Raw genomic sequence first — 22,942 nt, forward strand, 5'->3', positions numbered from 1 at the left:
TGCCGGCAGTATTGTCTGTTTACCAAGCAGCTCGCACGTTGGATAGCCTTTGACATTAAGATTATATTATTGTTTAGGATGTGCCTGTCATATTTTATTGTAAAATAAGCTCAAAATGTTAGTAAGTTAAGGGGCGGGTGGTATGGCAGGTTTGTCGTTATCCTGACTGAACACATGTCAAGAGTCCAGTGAACTGTCCATTTCTTAGAATGGCTTATACAGTAAACAATTAGATTCTGCATCATTAACTGTAACAGAAAATCAATCAATCAATCAATACTGTACAAATATTTCAAAAAGATCTTAAAGACCTGATAGCAGTGGGCAGAAAAGACCCTCAGAGACGCTTCTTAGCACACCATTTTGGGATGAGCCTGTGGCTGCAAGTGTTCCAAGGGAGTGCCTCTTGGAGGGGAATGGAGAAGATGTTTCATGATGGTATTCAATTTTACCACCACCCTCTTCTCCACAACAGCTTCCAATGTGTCCAGAGTTAATCCTGTGATGGAGCAGACTTTCTGAAGACTGCAGAGTGTAGAGCACCACAATGGCTATTATGGACTGGTAGAACATTTCCAGCAGCTTGCTGCACACATCCAAAGACCTGAGTCTCCTTAGCAAGTCCAGTCTGCTCTGGTCCTTCTTGTCCAGCGCTACTGTAATGTCAGACCCATCCAGTCTGCTGTTTATGTGAACCCCAAGGTACTTATAGCTCTTCACCACTTCCATGTTCTCCACTGAATGGTGACTACTCTCAGAGGCTCTCCTACCAGCTCTTTTGTCTTACCGATGTTAAGTTGCAGGTTGTTTTCCCTGCACCACAAAATGAAGTCCTCCACAACCTTCCTGTCCTCTGACTCGTCTCCATTATTAATGCAGCCTATGATGGAGGAGTCATTTGAACATCTCTTTAGATGTCAAGTGCTGGTATTGTGTTGGAAGTGTGTTGTGTAGAGGGGTAAAGAAGATGGAGGACATGACAGTTCCCTAAGGTGCTTCAGTGTTACACACCAGCATTTCTGACATGCAATCCCTCACCCTGGCAAACTGCTGTCTGTTGGTCAGGTACGTCATGATCCAAGATGTTGTGGGGGCATCAAAGTGCAAGGCAAAGCCTCCAGCTGTTTCCCAAGTCGATGAAGCAGAATGGTGCTTTTCTGGCACTGGAAAAGTCAAAGTCAAATCGTGACCCTGACCGTGATGTCGGCTTTGACCAAGTGGAGCATGAAGATCAAGAACATCTTCCACATTTAAAGACTCTGTTTATGAAACATTTCTCAGAGGCAGCTATTCTTTGGAGATGAAGTGCACTCATTCTGCTTTGACCCCAGGGCAGAGTGTATAATGTTAAATGCCACCAATTCAGATTTAAATCTATCCACATGAGATTGGTTGTCTCATGCTATATGGTTGCGAGACATGGACGCTATCCAGTGACCTGAGTTGAAGATTGGACTCCTTCAGTACTGTCTCTTCAGACAATCCTTGGGTACCGCTGGTTTGACTTTGTGTTGCTCATGGAGTCCCAAATGAGGCACATTACCTGCATTGTGAGGGAGCGGCAGTTACGGCACTACAGCCATGTGGCATGATTGCCTGATGGTGATCCGGCTTGCAGGATTCTCATTTTTAAGGACCCGAGTGGCTGGACCAGACCAAGGGGACGCCCACGTGGTTGCAGCAGATAGAGTTTGATTTCCAGAAGGTGGAACTGGACCGCATGTGTGCCTGGGGGTTGCCAACCAGGATCCCAAGCTGTTTTGTCATGTGGTGGGTGCAATGCATTCTCCCCAAACTGACCTGACCTGAGATTTCTCTTCAAAATTAGCTCTCAACATTTTGTCACATGTATATTCTATATGTTGTCACATACTGTATACTTATAGTGGTTGCTCAAGTGATGGAAGGTCAGCAAAGCAGGACTATTTTGAAGTGCCAACATGGCCTTCCCCATTTCCTGACAGTGCCCAACAAAAAAAAAAAACACTGCTGGATGGTGTGAGAAAAACAACAAAAGGCAGTCGCCACATAGTGGAGTGGCTCCTGATTAATTTGGAGATGCTGATGGGTCGTCTACCTCAGAGCTCTTTCTGTCAGGTCGTCTCCACAATAATGACGCCTCCTTCTGGAAGGTCATCCTTTTGAAGGCGGGGTCAGTTGCCCTCACTGGGCGGTTCCTTGGGACTTTGGAGAGGAAGAAAATGACAAGACTGTAGATGGCAGTGCCCCCTCTTGGCGTGGGGTGGTATCACGTACTTGGGAAGAGCTTTGATGGTGATTGTCAGACACGCAGACATTCCATTTTCAATTCAATTTGATATCTTCTTATCAAAGTTTTTCCAGGCACATATGGGGCACAGAACACAGTCCATAATGTTAGCCTTCACAGTTTTATCAGGGTTATTGATTGTGTCTCATACGCTCCATGGCCATTTTACTACAAAACACACTGAATTTGTTATGTTGTCTGTTCAGCAAGGTGCTGGAAACCTACCTAAGGGATTTTTGTTATAGCTGGGAGTCATCAACATGACAAAATGGGCACAAAGCCTCTAAAATTGTCGCAAATAGCAAGCCAGGACGCTCACTGGCCCACCCAGAACACTTTTATCCAAACCCAGTTACTCCCTAACTGTAGGCTTTGGCCTAAGCTAGGCCCAAATCTTGCCAAACTGACTTTTACAGTTTAAGGAATAACTTTACAGTCTCAAAATGCCACACATGCCTCTCAAGAGGGAGAAACTGTGAAACCTCTGGTGTGCATGGAGACGATTCAAACAAGCAGTCTTTATAAATGCCGGCTCGAGTGCGTCTGCCCGCTCTCATGAACACGGAAGATGCACCATCCCAAAATAATGACAAGCACTCAAATGAGGAAGGCACAATGATGGGTCAACTAATGAAAAGAGATGAGATTTATTTAAATAAATAGTAAACTTTTAATTTTTTCTTTTTTTAAACTATATTCCTAAATGATTCTTCTTTTCAGAAGGTGCACGTCTTCAAGAAAACATTGCAGGCCTTAATTTACCCCATCTCCTCCACCACACCCCATAACTTTGAAGTCTGGACGGCCACCACGCCCACGTACTGCTATGAATGTGAGGGTCTGCTGTGGGGCATCGCTCGGCAGGGGATGCGCTGCACCGAATGTGGTGTCAAGTGCCATGAAAAGTGCCAGGACCTCCTGAACGCCGACTGCCTGCAGCGTAAGTGTCCCGTTATGAGGCGGACGCTTTCTTTTTCTGGTGTCTTGTTTGGTGGCTTTGTAGTTGTAAGTATGGGTAAGCACTCTGACCCCTTCCTGAGACCACTCGACAGAAAAACAATCTGAACTAAATTCAACTGACTCCATGTTGAAGAATAAGAGAAGATTCTGTTGGGGCTGAGATGGAGATGGAGACCTTTTCACTAATTTGCACGTTTTTCTTTGTTGCAGTCTTGTGCTAAAATCATTTAAATTCATTTTTTTCCCCTCATCAAACAACACTCAGCACCCCAGAATGACAACGAAAAATAAGATTTTAGAAGTTTTTTCCAATTTTATTCAAAATAAAAAAAAAGATGTTCTCATTCTATAATATCCTTGTCTTACCTTGATTTGTTTAGGTGCCGCAGAGAAAAGTTCTAAGCATGGAGCGGAAGACAAAACACAGAACATCATCATGGCAATGAAGGAGCGCATGAAGATCAGAGAGAGGAACCGGCCTGAGGTGTTTGAGCTGATTCAGGAAATGTTCCAGATACCAAAGGAGGACTTTTCACAGCATATGAAAACTGCCAAGCAGAGTGTGTTGGACGGCACGTCAAAGTGGTCTGCCAAAATAACTATTACAGGTTTGTGCGAGCTTATTAATAATCTAAGATTGCTCAATTTGTTTACAAAATGAATACCTTTTTTTAATTTCTAATCACTTTTGGATTTGTTTAGAAAATGATTACCTTTTATTGTTTAATATTAAACAGTTTGATGACAGTGGGTAAGTGATGCTGCCTCACATCCCTTAGACCCTCGCTTAATTCCTTAGGCCCTGCTTCAATTCAGGTTCTCTTCAAATGCACAGATGCCTTCCTTCTGGGATTGTTGTTTCCTGTCATATTGCAAACATATATTGTGATAAAAGGTCCGTGATGCAGTCCAGGTTTTAAATAAATATACACAAGAGGCCTACAGAGGGCGCTCCTACCACCCAAACCAGGGGTGACGAACTCCAGACCACAGTGGCTGCAGATTTTCATTCTAACCCTTTTCCTAACCAGTGACCAGTTTTCTCCGCTAATGAATTCAACCCACCGCAGGACACACACACACACATACACACCAAACACACACTAGGGCCAATTTGGAACCATGTCTTTGGACTGTGGGAGGAAACCACAGCACCTGGAGGAAACCCACGCAGACACAGGGAGAACATGCAAACTCCATGCAGGGAGGACCCGGGAAGCGAACCCAGGTCTCCTTACTGCGAGGCAGCAGTGCTACCACTGCGCCACCGTGCCGTCCGTTAATTAAATCTGTTATTTAATTCCATGGCCTGTTGCTGCTCTCATTCTGCCACAGCAGACATTTCCAAAACCGTTGATTTTCTGTTTTTTGTCTAAGAACACCAACAAAATTTTTTGGTGACCTGCGAGATCAACCTTACTGAGACCTTCACCTTTCTTCATTTTCAGATATTGTGTGATGGGCACAAGTGAGCTGGTCATGTGGCAGCTTGTTTCGTGTCTCATTATAGTTTGGCTGCTAATTAACACTAGAATTATCGGAGCTTCCGAAAAAACTCGTAGATCCGTCCCACCTTAAATCGCTTCTTAAATCCGTTCGCACCTCTCTGCCATCGTCTTTTGTCTTCTAAATGTGCAGATAAAGACAAGCTGCAAATAGCCGGCTATTCCATCCCTCCACCGACTTAGAACGTGCACAAACTTCTCCCAGCTGATGCCTTGATTGGTGAACTGGGAGTGAAGTGGAGTTTTAGAGTGGAAATAATAGATTGTTATTTGGAACACACGTATTTCATGTGTGTTCTGTTTCTACAGTAATCTGTGTAAACACATTTTTAAAACAGAAACGTTTTTCATATTCTAGTAGTAAATGACAAAATGTAGGCATAAACTATATAATGTATGAAGCCTGAAGTCCAAATATTAAAGAAACACTTTCACGAAAGGTACAAATATAACAGAACAAGTGCGATTTTATTCAAAAATATAACTGTAGAAAAAAGCGTGTGACATTGACACTAATTTACTATGACGGCCCCGTGGCACAACAGTATCAGTTGCCGACTGGGATTGAAAAGGTTACGAGTTCGATCCTGCACAACTCCCTTTTGAGAAGTGAACTGCTCTTATTTTTACTATTTTAGAATAAAAAGATACATTTGATTTCAGTCTGTAACAGCCAGTGTAATTTATGATATTTGTAAAGGTTAGCTTTGTTTTTTTTTGTTTTTTTTATTCACTTTTTATTCTCTCAGTCGCGTTCAGGATCCTTCCCTACCGCATCTGACACTGCTGATTTCACATAAAGATGCGCTATAGTTCTGCAGTGTATCACGATACATACAACCACGTGTTCTTTTCCCCCAATCTTGCCAGTCCCCACATGTTGCTGTATGCTGTTTCTTTTGTACTCCAGGACATGCAGAGGAAAGCATAGTAAAGAGCAGTAACTTCAGCGCTCTATGCAATCATCAGACATTCCCCATCTGACACTGCTGTTTTCACATAAAGACGCGCTATAGCTCACCCAAGGAGCGCCCTTCCTACATTTACGACATGTGTACTTGTTGCAGTGTACACACCTCTCTGTGCTATGGTTCCTATTACAGTGAATGAGCACCTGTAATTGGCAGCTCTGTTCATTATCTCAAACAAATATATGTGACGTTTTGAAGAAATCATTTTATAACGCAAATAGTGCCAATCAGAAAACATCGTCGAAGTAATGCAATATTATTTGAAAACGAACAGCGTCAGATTGGGTGTGATTTATACTGGCACTGTTACTTAGAGTCAGATCAGAAGCTGAATAAGCCAAATAAGCTCCTGTTCTGACTCTAAGTAAAAAAGCATGAATTAATTAACAGAAATAACCGCGATCGACATTTTAAACTTAACGATTTACAGTGCATGCCAATTTATAAATTTTATGTCCACTTGAGGCTACAAAGAAAAAAAGAAACACTTCCTCCTCCGCGGGGAATCAAACTTGGGTCTCTACGGAGCAGCAGGGCTGCCGTGCTCTGAGTCAGCAAATCTCAGCGTTACGCCACGGAAGGTGTTGTGACATCCTTGAACCTTTTGTGAAAGTGTTTATTTTATGTTTGGCCATCAGGCTTCACACATTCTATAGTTTATGCCTACATTTTGTAACATTTATTACTAAAATATGAAAAAGTTTCTGTTTTAACAATGTGTTTATACATATTACTGTAGAAACAGAACACACGTGAAATGTGTGTGTTCCAAATAACGATCTATTATTTCCACTCTAAAACTCCAGTTCAGTCACTCCCAGATAATCAATCAAGGCATGAGCTGGGAAACCTTAGTGAACGTTTTGCGATGGTGGGGGATGGAATAGCCGGCTTTTTGCTGCTCGTCTTAATCGGCACATTTAGAAGAGAAAAGAGAGGTGAGAACAGTTTTAAGGTGGGCCGGATCTACGAGTTTTTTCGTAGATGCTGGTAATTCTAGTGTTAAGGAAAAAGAAACAAATAAGGGGCTGAGGTCAAGTTAATTAAAACAAAAGAAGTTAATTAGCAGCAAAACCGGGTCACTAATTAAGAAGATGGAATGAATGAAAACCTGCAGCCACTGTGGCCCTCCAGGACCAGAGTTCGGCACCCCTGACCCAAATCGAACAAGTTAAGCACACACAGTTTATTGTTTTCCTCGCGGGAAATGCTCTTCTCAGTTTCCCACCTGCACAGCTCAGTTCAAGCAGAAGAACACAATGGATGCAGTACTATCTTTTCCCCTCTTTTCTTTCTCTCAGTCCACCTTCAGCGACAGCTGGATCCTTTTATAAGGCACCCAGAAGTGCTCCAGGTGTGCCAGAACCCAAGGGTTCAGCAGTACCTGCAGCACCCCCGATGGCGCCCAAGGAACCCAATAGGGCTGCACCAAACTCCAACTCCCATGGAGCCGTGTGGGAGTCTGAGGCATCGCTGCAACCTGGGGGAGGAGGCTGCCATCTAGTGCTCCGGAGGAGGTAGCGCCCTGGATATGTTCTCCTTCCATTATATAGGCGTCCAGGCAGCAAGGGCTGTGGCCATCTGCCACACTATATATATATATATATATATATATATATATATATATATATATATATATATATATATGTACAGTATATCTTATATATAAAGCAGACTATACCAATTTTGTGGTCTTGTGTGTATGTTATCGTCCAGTTGACACTCAGAATGTTTACTGAAGCCCATTCGTCAGCTGATTAGGAAGTTGACATGTAACTATTGTAGACGATTAGCCCCGGACACAGACAGACACGGACTCAGAATGTCCAAAAGCACACACATTTATTCGTCTTTAAATCCTGCACACAACACCTTGCACCAAACAGCCACATTAACTCAGTTTCTTTTCTTCTGCCGCCTCTACTCCTTTTCTCCTAAGCTTCGTCCACCTTCCATCCGACTCTGGCCTCACGAATGGAGTGAGGCGGCCTCCTTTATCTGCACCCAGAAGTGCTCCAGGTGTTTCCCGATTTTCTGGGTGTGGCGGAAGTGCTTCATGGCCAGACTGGAGCTGTCCAGGCGCCCCCTGGTGGTGACCATGGATACCCACCAGGTTGAGCTTCTGAGCTCCAATTCCGTGGCCCCGATGTAAACCCAAGGGGGCTGTCCTCTCATGTCCATGGGGAGGTACTCCTGGTAGTATGCCCATTCCCCCGGCCTTCTCTTCAAAAGGGCGTCCCATCCGATTTCCGAATCCGAAGATTCCCGGCCGTCCATCACACTGTCTCTATACAGTATATATAAAATCCAGCATCTGCCTATCTGTATGTATATCTGTCTACTTTTCACGAGAGAATTGCTTAGCAGATTTAGATCGGTGTTTTTCTATAATTTTCTTGAATATTCCAGTTGATTTTACGACTTCTCTCATCATGCTAAGTATCTTAGTTTGCTTGCGGTTGCGATTTATTTGCGCAAATACAAGAGAGATGCAATAGGCCGAGGGAGGCAGGCAGGGCCCTCCTCACTCACGTGCCAGCCTCGGAGCGTACCTTACCTCCGCTTAGCTAGCAAACAGGAGAATTACTTAATGGATTTAGATCGGGATTTTTTCTATAATTTGCTTGAACATTCTCGCGACTATTCTTATAGGGCTAAGTGTCATAGTTCTCATGCAGGAGCGATATATTCGCGCTAATCTGAGGGGAGGGGGAAGCATGACATCAGGAGTAGGGAGCCAGGCAGGGCCTTCCTCACTCACACACCAGCCTCCATTCGAGTCGGTCTACCTCTGCGTTTTGGAGTGTTCCTTGTCTCCACTTAGCTAGCGATACCTGTTTGTTTATTGATTTTTAAAGTTTGTCCTGTTCCACCACTACACGGGCGGAGCTGTGGTGGACAGCTAGTATAATATATATTGTCACGCATGCGTATCCAAGGGTCACCTTCCAGGCTCGTCTACCACTCCGGGACACCAGGGGGCATGATTGCTGACTCTCGTATCTCTCTTATCACCCACAGCTCGGAGAAGATGCCCACTGAGGGCAGTTAAGCACATCCCTTCAGGTCCAGGAGCTGTGAATGCCATGCCCTCTTCTTGCTTTTTTGCAGTGTTGGGTCGTCTTCAGACTGTCCTCACAGCATCAGATAAAGATATGCAGGACTCGGGTACTTGCGGGAGACTGTGCTGTGGTCTTTGGCAGCAGCAGAAGTCATAATAATCAGAATATTTTATTATGGAGAGCGCATGGACTTTGAAGTACACAGAGTATACAGCCAATTTCACGTTTACAGTCGGGTGATCGGGGGATTAATAATAATAATAATAATAAAGAATCACGTTTTGGTCAGCACGCTGTCCATTGTGCCCCATGGTACAGCGTAACATTCTCAGCTCAGTGGTCGAGCCGCGCTCCCACGTTGTCTCCTGAGCCTCTCGTATGTCTTTCCGTAGCTCAATGGCCCGGTCAGGTTTTGGGCTGCTGCCGGAGTATGAAGCATACAGCAAAGATTTCACACCAGGATCAGTTGACTGTTGTCTGGCTCATTAAGTGTAAATCCGACGGCTTCTTTACTGCACAATATAAAAACAAGAAGAAGTTGCCGTCTCTCCCGTTCCTGCTAGAAGGTGACGTGACGTTTGCCCCGCTGCTCATCCTTCAGCACTCATATTGAATGCCAGGTGCTTGGCTTCTCATTCAGGGGAGATTGTTTCCATGGAAACAGGACCTGGGAAGGCGTTTGTTCAGTGGGAGCGTCTACTGGTCCTCTTTAGTAATCAATTACTTTTCTTTGCTCAAAGGTGATTCCCCCTGCCCCCCCCCCCACCCCCCCAACCCTTGTGGCACATCAGTAAATCACCAATTTCGTGCACTTTTTTTTTTGGATTGGGTTCATAATGATCGACAAACCATTAGTTAGATCTCCAGTCCTTGAGACATGTGCATCCTGCTGTGCCATACGAGCTGTCCCGTAATTTAACATTGAGCACCTGTAATGGCAGGCCTGCCGTGCGGTCAGGCAGCTCAGATTTAAGGGCGTGAACCTTCATGGAGAGCAGGGATCGGCGTTATTTAAATTGGTGCTGTAAACTCTTCTTCAAGAGAAGTTGCGTTTATGCAGTTTATACGAGGGGGAGTGTGTTATTGTCTGCTTATCCCTTACACTTGTCAAGTTCGTTATTGGATTGGTCTGCTCCCGCATCCTAAATAATGACACATACATAGATATACGCATACACACTGACCCTAACCACAACACTGCCCCATGAATGACACACACAGAGCTGGTTAATCTCTAGCACTTTAAACCCCACAAGTGCCTTAGGAATAACACAGCCTGTCACTCTCTCAGCACTTCGAGAGACTTACTTATTATCAGCACGAACAACAGACGATGTTTTAAAGATATCTCATGCCTAAATATTATTTTTTGTCTCCAAGAAAATATTCAAACATACAAAGGCTCAGCACTCTTGACTATAGGCCATTTATCAGCCAAGAATGCCTTACTTTACGTACTGTTCCCTACTTTTGGGTGGAGCTCTCACCCTCAGCCTTAATAAACCTTGCAACACGGAGCATATGGCGGACCTACGGCTGCACCAGGTGCTCAAAGACATCTACCTTCCTACTTCAATAACTCTAGACATGAAGACAAAACATAGAAATATGAAAACAGGTTAATATTTGTTAAAGAACAATAAAATAAGATTGATAGTAAAGTCTAGATAAATAGTCTTAAAAAAGCTTACTGAAAGGAATCAGTGATGTCAACGATGAATGTCCCAGGGTGGCATTTGATTTAGGAATCGATGTTCATGAAAATGCCGTTAACTGACGATCGGATGAAAACTGGTCACACGTGTTTTTGTTTTCTTTTCTGAACGTCGCTCTTCCGTCGTCGCTGTTTCTCTTCTGACGTTGCTTTCAAACGAGGCATATTTATTATAAAATTTCATTCCGTGGTTTTACAACACATGATTGTTGCATGCACCTGATTGGCTGGCTGTCAATATGGTGGATGGATTTTGCTCAAACTCTTTAATCTATCTTTTCCCAGATAATAAAGTTTTTTGATGTTGCCTAAAACATCGGCATGTCTTCCTTTCCCAGGCTGTAAAAGCAATTTAGCACAAAGCTGTGAACAACTGTTAGAAAAGTGAGGTGTAAGGGAAGAGGATATGCCTTTTTTATTATAATGCCTACACAAGTGCCCTGCATCTGAATTCATCTTGTTGGGATTGAGCAAAATATAATAAAAATATAGAGAATAATTTGTAGATTTTTAACACAGAGATTTTTTACACATAACAGGGAGTCAAGCAAAAGTTAGATATATTAGAAATAATAAACCTGATCACATCATTCATTTCTCAATGTAGTCTCCACCCTTCTCAATACACTTACGCCACCTGCCTGGCAGTGCCCGGATTCCAGCAGAATAAAAGGTTTTGTCTTGTCCTCGCAGCCACTTGTGCACCGCTTTCATCACATCGTCATCTGTCTTGAACCAACAACCGACTATGTTTTTTTAGCAGTCCAAAAAGGTGGAAATCACTCCATGGTGCCAAATCTGGAGCATGAGGAGGATGTGGCAATGCCTCAAATTTCAGTTTCACCCGCCAAGCCTTGGTGTTCTTAGCAGTGTGTGTGTCATTGTCTGGCAGCAAAAGGACTCCTTGAAACAGCAGTCCCCGCCACTGGGATCGAATAGCAGGTTTCACGTTGGTCTCCAGCAAGTCACAGTAACTTGCACTGGTGACTGGAGTACCCCTCGGCATGGAGTGTTTGACAGTAACTCGGTGCTCGACAAGACAAAGACAAAACCTTTTATTCTGCTGGAATCTGGGTTGCACAAGTGCATTGAGAAGGGTGGAGACAACATTGAGAAATGATTGACATGATCAGGTTTATTAAGGTTGGGTCCATTTTCTGATTTTAGCTTGACTCCCCCCTCTCCATATGGGAGTGGGACGGCTGTCTTTCTACACACACATTTGCAGTCCAGCCCCATTCATATTATGCACCATTGAAAGCTTTAAGTAAAGAAAATGAACTGAGGAATTGTGAATGTGTCCGATGTCTCCCATGTGAATATTAAATCAGTGCAGGCTGTTTAATCTGGCGCTGGAGGCATTGGATTGTAAAGATTCACATTCGGTGGCCTTCACTGCCTCACTATGTGGCCCTGAGGAAGTCACTTCTGCTGCCTGCCTCTCCTGTGACTATGATGAGCAGTCGCACTTGGCATGTAGAATAACTTTTGGATATTGTCCGCTGTGGAAAAAAAATTTAAATATATATTCAAACACGTTCAGATGTCCCCTGCCTCCTTGTTAATTTCAGTTTCATTCCATTTATTTTTATATGGTGGTGTCCATTAAGCGCAGGCTCAGAGTGCTGCACAAGTTGTAACTCAATGACAAAAATTATTTCAATGTCAGTCATTTTTTCACCCACTTAGTCCTGAACAGGGTCGCGGGGGTCTGCTGGAGCTCATCCCAGCTAGCATGGGGTGCAAAGCAGTCCAGGGCACCAGTCCATCACAGGGTGAACACACTTACACACATACTAGGGCCAACTTATTGTCACCTCAGTTGTCACTTTTGGACTGTATGAGGAAACCCAAGCAGACACAGGAAGAACATACAAACTCCATCCAGGGAGGACTTGGGACTTGAATCGTGGTCTCCTTACTGTGAGGCAGCAGTGCTACCACTGCGTCACCATGCTGTCCACTAATTACATGGCATTAACTTATAAGTGAGTCCTAAACAGCTATGCCAAAGCTTTACAACTTGTGCGGCATATTGGAAAATAAACTCAAATTGAAAATCCAACATTTAATGAGTGCATGAATTTTGTTTTAAACACATATTTCAGTTCTTATACTATTTAATGCTGTTATATTTTTTAATTTTATTTATCTAGTAGCTGTCTTGTGTGCCTTGAGTGCACCACCGCTTGCTCCAGTTGCCAGGATAACCTTTCCCATCATTGGGGGGCGGGTGTATGGCACTCAGATTTGTCACCAGTTAGCAATTGCAGCAATGCATTTAAATAGCTGTCCACTTTGCCGTGTCTTTACCTGAGTTGCAGATAACACTTTTTTGTCTCCAGCAAGGTGCGCTTGCTCCCTAGGAATGTGTTCTCTTTTTTTAGAAATGTAGGACATAATTAAAACTTGTGGATATATACCCCAAAAATAATCAAACGAGGGAAGTATTGTCCAAAAGACACTATATACGGCAAACCCTGGATAACTGAAAGATCGAATGATAGAAGAAAACAAAAGACACGTGTAAAGCACTAAACAAGTCTTCCTCATACTTCCGACCTCTCAGGATGACTGAACAACATGGCGGCTCCTCAGGCTATCAGGCATTCTAGGAAGAAGAGAAGGGCACAGGCGGGTGGACCCAGGAAGAGTGATATCAGAGGTGGAAAACCATCAGTCTTCCTTTCTGCAGAGGGAGGAAAAGAGAGTCCATTATTACACAGCACCATCTCCTGTCTCGGTGGAGAATTACATTTACCCAAATCTTTAAACTGTGTCTCATGCACACATGCATGACTATATACAGTGGTACCTCGGGTCACGACAGTAATTCGTTCCAAAACTCTGGACGCAACCCGAATTGGTCACGACCCGAACGCAATTTCCCCATTAGATTGTATGTAAATACAATTAATCCATTCCAGACCGTATGAACTGCATGTAAATATATCTTTATTTAAGCACAAAAATAGTTAATTATACCATAGAATGCACATTGTAATAGTAAACTAAATGTAAGAACATTGAAAAACAGAGAAAACTAACATTGTAAGAGTTGGCGCTAGACTCTTACGAACCGCTCGCTGTAAACACTTTTTTTTATGAGTTTTAAGCACAGGGAAAAAAAATTAAATGCCGCTTCTCTTGCAAAACTTTTCAAACCATCCTCTACTGGCATTAAATTCCTCACCTTCGCCACTCGAAGAAGGATTTTTTTTCAGCAAATCGCTTTGAATCTTCCTGGCTTTCTCGCTTATGATTGCCTCGCGTATGCTATCCCCTGCAAGTTGTTTATTGTTCAACCACACTAGCTGCAGTTTTTCCACCTCTTTCAGCACTTGAGGCTTCTGCTTGGTTAACATTGTAACTCCTTTTGCAGCATCAGTTGCTTTGTTAGGCCCTGTATACGCAAACAAAAGAAAGTGGGAAAGGGAGAATAGGAAATCATTGGCGCGTACAAACACGCGTAGGGAAACTGGCCGACAGTGTTTTTGTTCGCCACCAGAGCGTGTGGTCGTGAACAGATGCAAAGTTTTGGAAAACTTTTTGATCGTAACCCGATTTGTACGTGTTCGGAAACGTTCGTGTCCAGAGGTTCTACTGTATATATATTTCTCTGTGTGTATGTGTATGTATATATATATTGTGACACTAGAGTGCACTATCGCTCCTCAAACCTAATAGACAAATGCCAAGACACCAGGTAAAAGCACCAAGAAGTATTTTAATTTCTTTTTCCTCCTTGTAATGTGCCTTCAAAGCACCAAAGCCACATTAAACAGGCAATACAACACTAAATACAATTTTCCTCTGCACTACACCACCCAGCAAGCTCCGTTACACCCCTCCCAACTCCAGCTCACTTGCTGGGTCTTCACTAGTCCTTTATATAGTCCTTGACCCGGAAGTGCTTCTGTCCTTCCGTCCATGTGATTCACCAGCACTTCCGGGTCAGATGGAGACTTGTATTTTCTTCAGCTCGGAAGTACTTCTATCCTTCCGTCCCCATGACTTGGGAGTACTTCCGGGCTATATTAGAAACAGAAAACCTCATGTCTCCCTGCAGCGTCCCCTGGTGGGTACCCACCTGTAGGAATCTGGGGCACCGCTATGCTGCAGGGAAGTCGCCATCTAGCATCCTGGGGGTTTTGTCCGGGTTGAGCTGCCGGCCATCCTTCACAAAATATATATATATATATATATATATATATATATATATATATATATATATATATATATATATGTATATGTATATATATATTGTAGCAGTAGATGCTCGTGTCCACCTCTCGAACCCTCAGGTACCACTCTTGAGACCAGGTGAAAGTACAATAACTATTATTTTTATTATACAGTAGTGCACCAAGCACTCTCCTCCACACACTCATTAAACACAATTCTCTCTCTATAATAACAATACTCCTCCTCTCCCAGACACGTCGCCACCCTACCTCCCAGCTCAGTTCAAATGTCTGGGCTCACCCAGAGTCCTTTTAAAGCCCCTGACCCGGAAGTGGCTCTAAGCCAAACCCACAAGTCCGTTTTCCTTCCGGGTCAGGGCAAAGTCCTTTTCTTCATCCCGGGAGCACATCGCTTCTTCCAGTCACGTGACTGGGATGCACTCCCGGGTTATAGGGCAGAAAAGAGTCCATGAGGCCCTTCGCAGCGACTCGTGGCGGCCCCCAAGGTATCCAGCAGGGCTGTGTATAAAAACTACAAAGTCCATGAGGCCCTGCTGGAACTCGGGGCACCAATATGCTGTCCGGAGGGCTCCTCCTAGCGGCCTGGGGGCGAGGGCCGGACTGGAAAGCCGGCAATCCTCCACAATATATATATATATATATATATATATATATATATATATATATATATATATATATATCTCAGGGGTCCCCATCTCTGGTCCTGGAGGGCTGCAGTGGCTGCAGGTTTTCATTCTGACCCTTTTTTTAATCAGTGGCCTGTTTTTACTGCTAATTAACTCTTTTTCCTTTCATTTCAATTGACTTAATTTTTTAAGATTTGTTCCCCTGAATTTCTCCATCTTTCCTCTGAATTGCTTCATTTCTTTCCTTAAATGGCACCCAAACTGAAATGAAATGTGAAGTGAGTGTGCCAACAGAAGACCAAATTAGTCAGGGCCTGAAACTCCAACCAATTTCACTCCAACCAGTTGCTTAATGAGGGGCTGAGTCTTGTTGTTAATTAAACTCGTTCTTTAATTCCATGGCTTGTTGCTGCTCTCATTGTGCAATAGCAGACATTTCTGACATTGTCAATTTTTTCTTTTCTAAGAACATTGGGAAAATGTTTTGGGGACCTGAGCAGATCGACATTCCTGAGATCTTCCTCTTTCTTTCTTTTCAGATATTATGTGATGCTCACAGTTTGCTGGTCATGTTTGGGTTCATTTTGTATCTCATTATTGTTTGGTTGCTAATTGAAGAAAAAGAAACAATTGAGGGGTCTGAGTCTTCAAGTGCAAGTCAATTAAAATTAATTCAAAAGAAGTTAATTAGCAACAAAAATAGGTCACTAAATAAGAAAAGGGTTAGAATGAAAACCTGCAGCCACTGGGACCCTCCAGGACAAGAGTTGGGGACCCCAATATATATATATATATATATATATATATATATATATATATATATATATATATATATAAAACCAGCATCAGTTATGGCACTACAGCCATGTGGTGTGATTCCCCGAGGGTGATCAGCTCCAGGACCCTCATTGTGGAGGACCTGAGTAGCAGGACCAGGCCAAGTGGACGCCCATGTAACACCTGGCTGTGGTAGATAATAGAGGGTGGGACTGGACCACATGTCTGCCCGGGGGGTTGGGGGGGGGGGGGGGAGTTTACCAACCGGAATCCTGAGCTGTTTCATCATGTGGTGAGTGCCTGCTCCCTAACCTGACCTGACCGGACCTGACCTGTACACCTTTATCAGTGATATTGATATCCTAAAAGAGGACCACTATGTGGGTTATGCAAGTTAATTTATTGATTTCACACTCACCCACATCAGGACAATTTAAAAGTGCCCAGTTAACCTCAACTATCTGATTTTGGGGTGGGAGAGAAAAACATAAACCCCACATTGAGATTGGGAGGATGTGTACCCATGCCATGCCAGAGCAAGACAACAGGGCTACCTACTGTGCCAAACTATTCACCTTGTGAATTTCCCCTTGGGATTAATAAAGTATCTATCTATCTATCTATCTATCTATCTATCTATCTATCTATCTATCTATCTATCTATCTATCTATCTATCTATCTATCTATCTATCTATCTATCTATCTATCTATCTATCTATCTATCTATCTATCTATCTATCTATCTATCTAGTTTAAAAACAAAAACTGGAAAGTGAACTGCAGTTCTCGTTTTGCCTGCAGGTTGTCTTATATCAAATTCTAAATCGCCTCTCTCTTTCTTTTTCTCCATGTCTCTAGTGCTATGCGCCCAGGGCTTACAAGCCAAGGACAAGACGGGCTCCAGTGATCCTTATGTGACGGTCCAAGTCGGCAAAACCAAAAAAAGAACTAAGACTATCTTTGGAAACCTCAATCCAGTTTGGGATGAAAAATTCCACTTGTAAGTAGCATTTTATCATTGTGCCACAGTTCAAGTTTGTTCGCAGGTACATTTAATAGTAAGAAGGCTAAAGTGGTAACACAAGAGTTTCAACAGATGAATAATATTAGGGGGTCCCACACAACAGAGAAGACAACACAGCAAACACCCAGAACTTTCATAATCTGGGTCCCTCCACCATCTTGTCCTCCCTGCTTTTGAAGCGGTTTGTCTACTTTGTGACCCAACCCTCAAGAGTTCCCTTTACCTCTTATGTCTCCATCTGTCTCCCCCTCCCAATGCTCAAGTGTCCGTCACCAGCTCTCCTCCCAACTCAGTACCCAGCAGGCATCTGCCTATGCGGCAGGTTTATATCCCCTCCCATAGCTACTTCCTTCCTAAGTCTTAAGGGTATCAATGACCCCATGTTTGGTCCAGAGACAGCAGGTCACAGCTCCTTCTAGTCCTTCCTGGTGTCCCTTCATCCCTGAGCCCTCCTATAGAGGACCAACACTGGCCCCCTGGTGTTCCCTAATGAGACTATGTGCCCTTATATTCCTCAGAAGTGTTGCAACCTCTGGCATTTCTTTCGTGACCTTCCATGTCTCTGTGTGCTGCTGATGCCCCTGACGGTAGCCCTTTCAGGCCCCCCCCCGCCCACTCCCCCCACTACAGATTAGTCATTCTGCCCTCTGGTGAACTTGTCGATGCACTGGCAGACTCATTTGCTGATGCCAGAGCTTGTTCCTCAAGGCCCTCTGGTTCTGTGGCAGCCTCGCCTACTTGCAAATCTCATTACCTACTGGGTCCCCCACAACAAAAGAAAAATGCAGATGTAATATAAAGTGACAGAGACAGTGAGCCCGTGCACGGGTGGGAACTTCTTTGTTCTTAACAAAAACAACATGAGTTACCCTTGCAGATTTATGCAAATTCAAAGTGTCAGATGGAGCTGCAGCAGGACCTCCACCGGCCCGCCGTAGAGAAGTCTTACCCACTGGGCTGAACTTGATGAATGCCACGCACCACTCTTTGCTCGGCGCCATGAGGTTTGATTGGGAGCAGTGCAACGGGTGGAGCAGGAAAATAAAAGGAGAAAAAATAAGATTTTAGAAAGATGCGCGCTAACGTGTACGTTTAGTTCACTTTTACAGAGCAGAAACGGCCCATGCCGGCCCACTCAGTGGCTTTGAATGCCTGAGGTGATTTCCAGCTGCAGCAGCTGTGATCCACAATGAAAGTCTGCGGTTATTTTTTGTAAACCTGCCCTGTTTACTTGCCCCATATGTTTTGTCATCATTAACCTGGAAACGTAATTGAATCATTGAATTTCTTACTTTGATTACAAAGAATACGTGCTACAGTGAGTATATGAATATGCATAATGTAAAGGCACAGAAATGTTTACCATAATCTCATGAAGTGGAAAAGTAGAGCAATTAGAGCACTAGGGCTGCAATGTGAGACCCCGTCACACTCTCAGTTATGCGACGGTTACAGCGGCTGCCTCTCGGCCACAGGGACAGGCGGAGCGATGGCTGTCGAGTCATGAGCCTTACTTGCTTCGGCTTGTTTTTTTTGTTTTGATGAATTAAAAATGACAACATAAGGCACATTGTGTGTTTTTAATGATGTTCTGGATGAGGGCACATCTACCGAAAGTGGCCTCCATAATGTTTGGGACAATGACCCATTTTTTTTTTTCCTTGTCTTTCCCCCTCTGCTCTGCAAATTGAATGTAATGCAATGTGAATTTCCCCTTGGGATTAATAAAGTTATCTATCTATCTATCTATCTATCTATCTATCTATCTATCTATCTATCTATCTATCTATCTATCTATCTATCTATCTGTCTGTCTGTCTGTCTGTCTGTCTGTCTGTCTGTCTGTCTGTCTGTCTGTCTGTCTGTCTGTCTGTCTGCCTGCCTGCCTGCCTGCCTGCCTGCCTGCCTGCCTGCCTGCCTGTCACTATATTATAGTACACTATGGTCTGTGTTTCTGGTTTCTCAGAGCAATCTGATTGGTCGGTTATGCTGCAGTGTAATTGGTTAGTTTGGCTTTGGTGACACAACCACAGAGAAACTGCGAGTGTGAGATGCATGTGGAGGAGTAAAGGCACATGTTGAGTATAAAACCACACAGGAGGCATGAAAGGCACTTCAAAAATTATATGTCAGTGTCTAAATAGCAGGCAATATGGGAGCGCACTCAAGAGAAGGAGTTCTGGTGAAAAGACTTTGACAAACATGTAGGGCAAAAGATAGCAAATATTTTTTTTAATTATTCTATTTCCCGTCCTTGCTAGTACTATATATATATGTATATATATATATATATATATATATATATATATATATATATCTCGGTGGCGGACCGTGCATTTCACACCTAGGCCTTCAGTAGTACTCCATCTGAATCAACTCGCCCCTCAAAGACTAATTTATGGTTATAAAAACCATCTTAATATGCAGAAATACAGTATAAAGAGCCGTTGCATCGCAGATAGATAACTCCTGTGACCACAATAAATGCCTTTATTGAATAGACAAACCAGGGGTGAACAAATTCCTTTCTACTGCAGCTACAGCCCACGACACACATAAAAAACATCAATAATAACTCATAAACTTGCAATATTATTTAGGAAAATCGCAACATTTTATTTTATTTGTAAACAAAATCCATCTTTCCTCAAAAACAGTTCAATTACTCTGTCGTACAGATTATCCATGCGCTTTTGTTCCATCACGAAGTCCCTTTCTATCGCCATCGAAGCTAATGCTGAAAGTCGAACCTGCCCTGTCGTATTTCTGGCATAAGCTTTAATTCGCTTTAGGGCTGAAAATCTATTTAAAATGACAAATCAAACGACAATTCAGACATCATGATTAAAGTGCACATTGCTGGGGGGTTATGCAGACATTTTGGTCACACAACAAATTTTCCTACACAGTCCCCCACCCATTTCAGGACTCCATAACGTTTGGGACTCCGCGATGGCAGGTTTGTCATATTGAGTTCTTGGTCGGGTATCCTTTGCATATAATGACTGCTTGACCTCTGCAATTCACCGACGTCACCAGGTGCTGCTCTGCCAGGCCTCTAATGCAGCCATCTTCAGCTCCTGTTTATTTCGGGGGGCTTGTCCCCTTAAGTTTGCTCAATTGGATTTAAATTGGGTGACTGGCATAGCCAATCGAGAATGTTCCATTTTTTAGCTTTGACAAACTCCAGTGTTGCCTCAGCAGTATGTTTGTATCATTAATAATAATAATAATAAATATAATAATAATAATTCTTTACATTTATATAGCGCGTCTCTCACTACTTTAGTGAGTGGGGATCCACTTCAGCCATCACTAATGTGCAGCACCCACATAAATGATGCGACAGCAGCCATTTTGTGTCAGTACGCTCAGTGCAGGATTTACGTATAAGCTACACAAGCTATAGCTTAGGGCCCCCGCCTTCTTGGGGGCCCCCAAAACAAATTGTCTGAGTGAGCAATTGTCATATATACTTAAATATACTACAGCATTATTTGTCCCAATCAGGCCTGGCCTTAGGCATAGGCGAAGTAGACGACCGCCTAGGGCCCCGGCGTCCGGGGGGCCCCGGATCGACTCCTTGGTCTAATTTTCACGCATTTCCCAGAGCTTCCAGGGGGGCTCCGCCCCCCTCAGGGGGCCCCTGGACCCCCCTTTCGCCTAGGGCCTCGTAATACCTAAGACCGGGCCTGAGTACGCTCACCACACATTAGTTGTTAGGTGGTGAAGTGGTGAGGGAGACAGCCAATCAGAGAGAGGGGCTGATTATGGGGCCAGAATGACCAGGTGGGCTGTGATGGGCAATTTATCTGGGACCTCGGGGTACACCCCACTCTTGATGAAGGATGTCCAGGGATTTTTTATGACCACAGTGAGTCAGGATCCTCTGTTTTACGTCTCATCCGAAGGACAGCGCCACTTTTACAGCACAGTGTCACTGCACCGGTGGACATTGGGATCCACACACAGACCACAGGGTAAGTGGTCCCTGCTGGCCCCAACAACACCTCTTGCAGCAGCAGTCCAAGCTTTTCCTAGATGGTCTCCCATCCAAGTACTGGCCAAGCCTGACCATGCTTAGCTTCAGGGGGGTGACCTCCACTGAAGTGCGGGGTGGTATCTTGTTGTAAGATGAAGCACCATCCAATGAGGCCTTTACTGGAAATTTGCGCAGATGAGATGTTTCATTTTGTGACAGGGCTGTTTCTATATTTCAGCCAGGGGTTCAAACATCTCTTTTATGTCCTTTCTCTTCATTTTCAGTTCTTTTGTTTATGTTAATAATGTTGGTCATTTACTTCTCAGGATTCTCTACATTATTTGTTGGTACCAATAGTTCTGCCAAAAGAGATAACTAAAACATAAAGGAGGACATACTCGAGGATATCAGTGGAAATTAAGGGCATGTGCGTTTAGGACTGAAGTCAGGAAGCTCTTCTTTACGTTAAGAGTTGTGAGTCTCTGAAACAAACTCCCGAGACATGGAGTTGAAGTAGAAGCCTTGAGAACATTTAAGAAGAATCAGGATGAGATACTGGGACAGCTTAGCTATTAGCTAAACAAGTGGGCTTCATGTTGTGACCATCTCGGTTGGCTCCACGCTCTCTGGTTTCTTCTCTTGGATCATCGATAGTCATAAACCGAGATGAGCCGGGCAGATGAGGACACACACAGTCAGCAAGGGGCCCATGCGAATGTGTTCAGTGCTTTAATTAACACCAGTGCAAAGTGTTCACAAACCAGTGAGGTGTCAAAACCGATCCTGTATAAATAACAATTATAATCCATTAAATCTAAAATGTGTCGAGTGGAGGTTAAAAACAAGCGATAGATAATTATATCAAAATGGAGTTCAAATCCCAGGCAGATCCATCTTTTAGAATAGTCACGAACTGGAATGCCAATCTCTAAAATCTGCCGTCTCCCCAGCTTATCCCCCCTAATCAGGGATCTTGCAGCATGAGGAGGTGCCCACCTGCACCAATCGGTGCAGTCATCCTCTGAATCCTAGCTTCGGGGTCCTACCGCCAGTCCGTTGGCATCCTTAGGACTCCCCTGCCAAACCCCACTCACATCTCCCTCAGCCAGGCCGTCAGCGTCAACAGGGAGATGCTGCACAATGAGGGGCCTCTTCGTGGCACTAAGGGGTGTGCCCCCTTCTCCAGTCCCATACTTGAGTGCAGGCCTCCCCCAGGTATACTCCAGACCACTCATGGCACGGACTTCTTGACGTTCTTTCTTTCTTCCTCTTTCTTTTCTTTCAGCTGGTCTCATTTTATTTTTTTCCATCTCCCTTTCTGTCGTGCAGGCTCTTTTTATATCGCCTGAGTGGGTGCCGGTGATGCCCTCCACCTACTCCGAGGTGTGAATGAGGCACCTGACTGACCAGCTCATATTTACATGTGAATGCACAATCGGCCAAGCACCCCCAATACACCTCAGACCGGCACCAGTATGCACCCACCCACATCCATTCGGAGCCTGCATGCTCCGGGACCCTATTATTTATTTAAAAATCGGGCATCTTATGACAGACTTCTCTTTTTTGTCAAATTTCTTATGCATTCTTCGAAATAAATCCCTTTTTTTATTTTGCCTGCTCATCTCCTTACCTCTACCTTTCGGTGTAGAATTAATTCTGCTCTGTTGATGGAGTTGCCAGCGATGGGAGCTCTAAAAGTTTAAAAGTCGTTGCCCACCTTTCCCTCGGCATGTCTGCCAGGCCCGGTTAAGCTCCAGTTTATCTCACTCTTCTCAAGGATGAGGCTGTTAGAGATAATGGAGAGATAAGATGGCAGTGTAAAGAAAAGCCTCCCAGTCCTGAC

At 43.9% G+C, this 22,942-nt stretch overlaps 1 protein-coding gene across 5 annotated transcripts in view; it reads left to right on the forward strand.

Annotated features, from left to right (window-relative positions):
• LOC114645223 (protein unc-13 homolog C-like) overlaps positions 1-22,942 on the forward strand; it is a 742,812-nt gene that overhangs the window by 374,033 nt on the left and 345,837 nt on the right. For all 5 annotated transcript variants that reach the window (XM_051920476.1, XM_051920477.1, XM_051920473.1 and 2 more), the window contains 3 exons: positions 2,990-3,209; positions 3,610-3,837; positions 16,949-17,090. In XM_051920476.1, the coding sequence (XP_051776436.1) occupies positions 2,990-3,209; positions 3,610-3,837; positions 16,949-17,090 (590 nt within the window). The remainder of the gene's footprint in view (positions 1-2,989; positions 3,210-3,609; positions 3,838-16,948; positions 17,091-22,942) is intronic.

The sequence above is a fragment of the Erpetoichthys calabaricus genome, chromosome 17, assembly GCF_900747795.2.
Source record: "Erpetoichthys calabaricus chromosome 17, fErpCal1.3, whole genome shotgun sequence".
Lineage (NCBI taxonomy): Eukaryota > Metazoa > Chordata > Cladistia > Polypteriformes > Polypteridae > Erpetoichthys > Erpetoichthys calabaricus.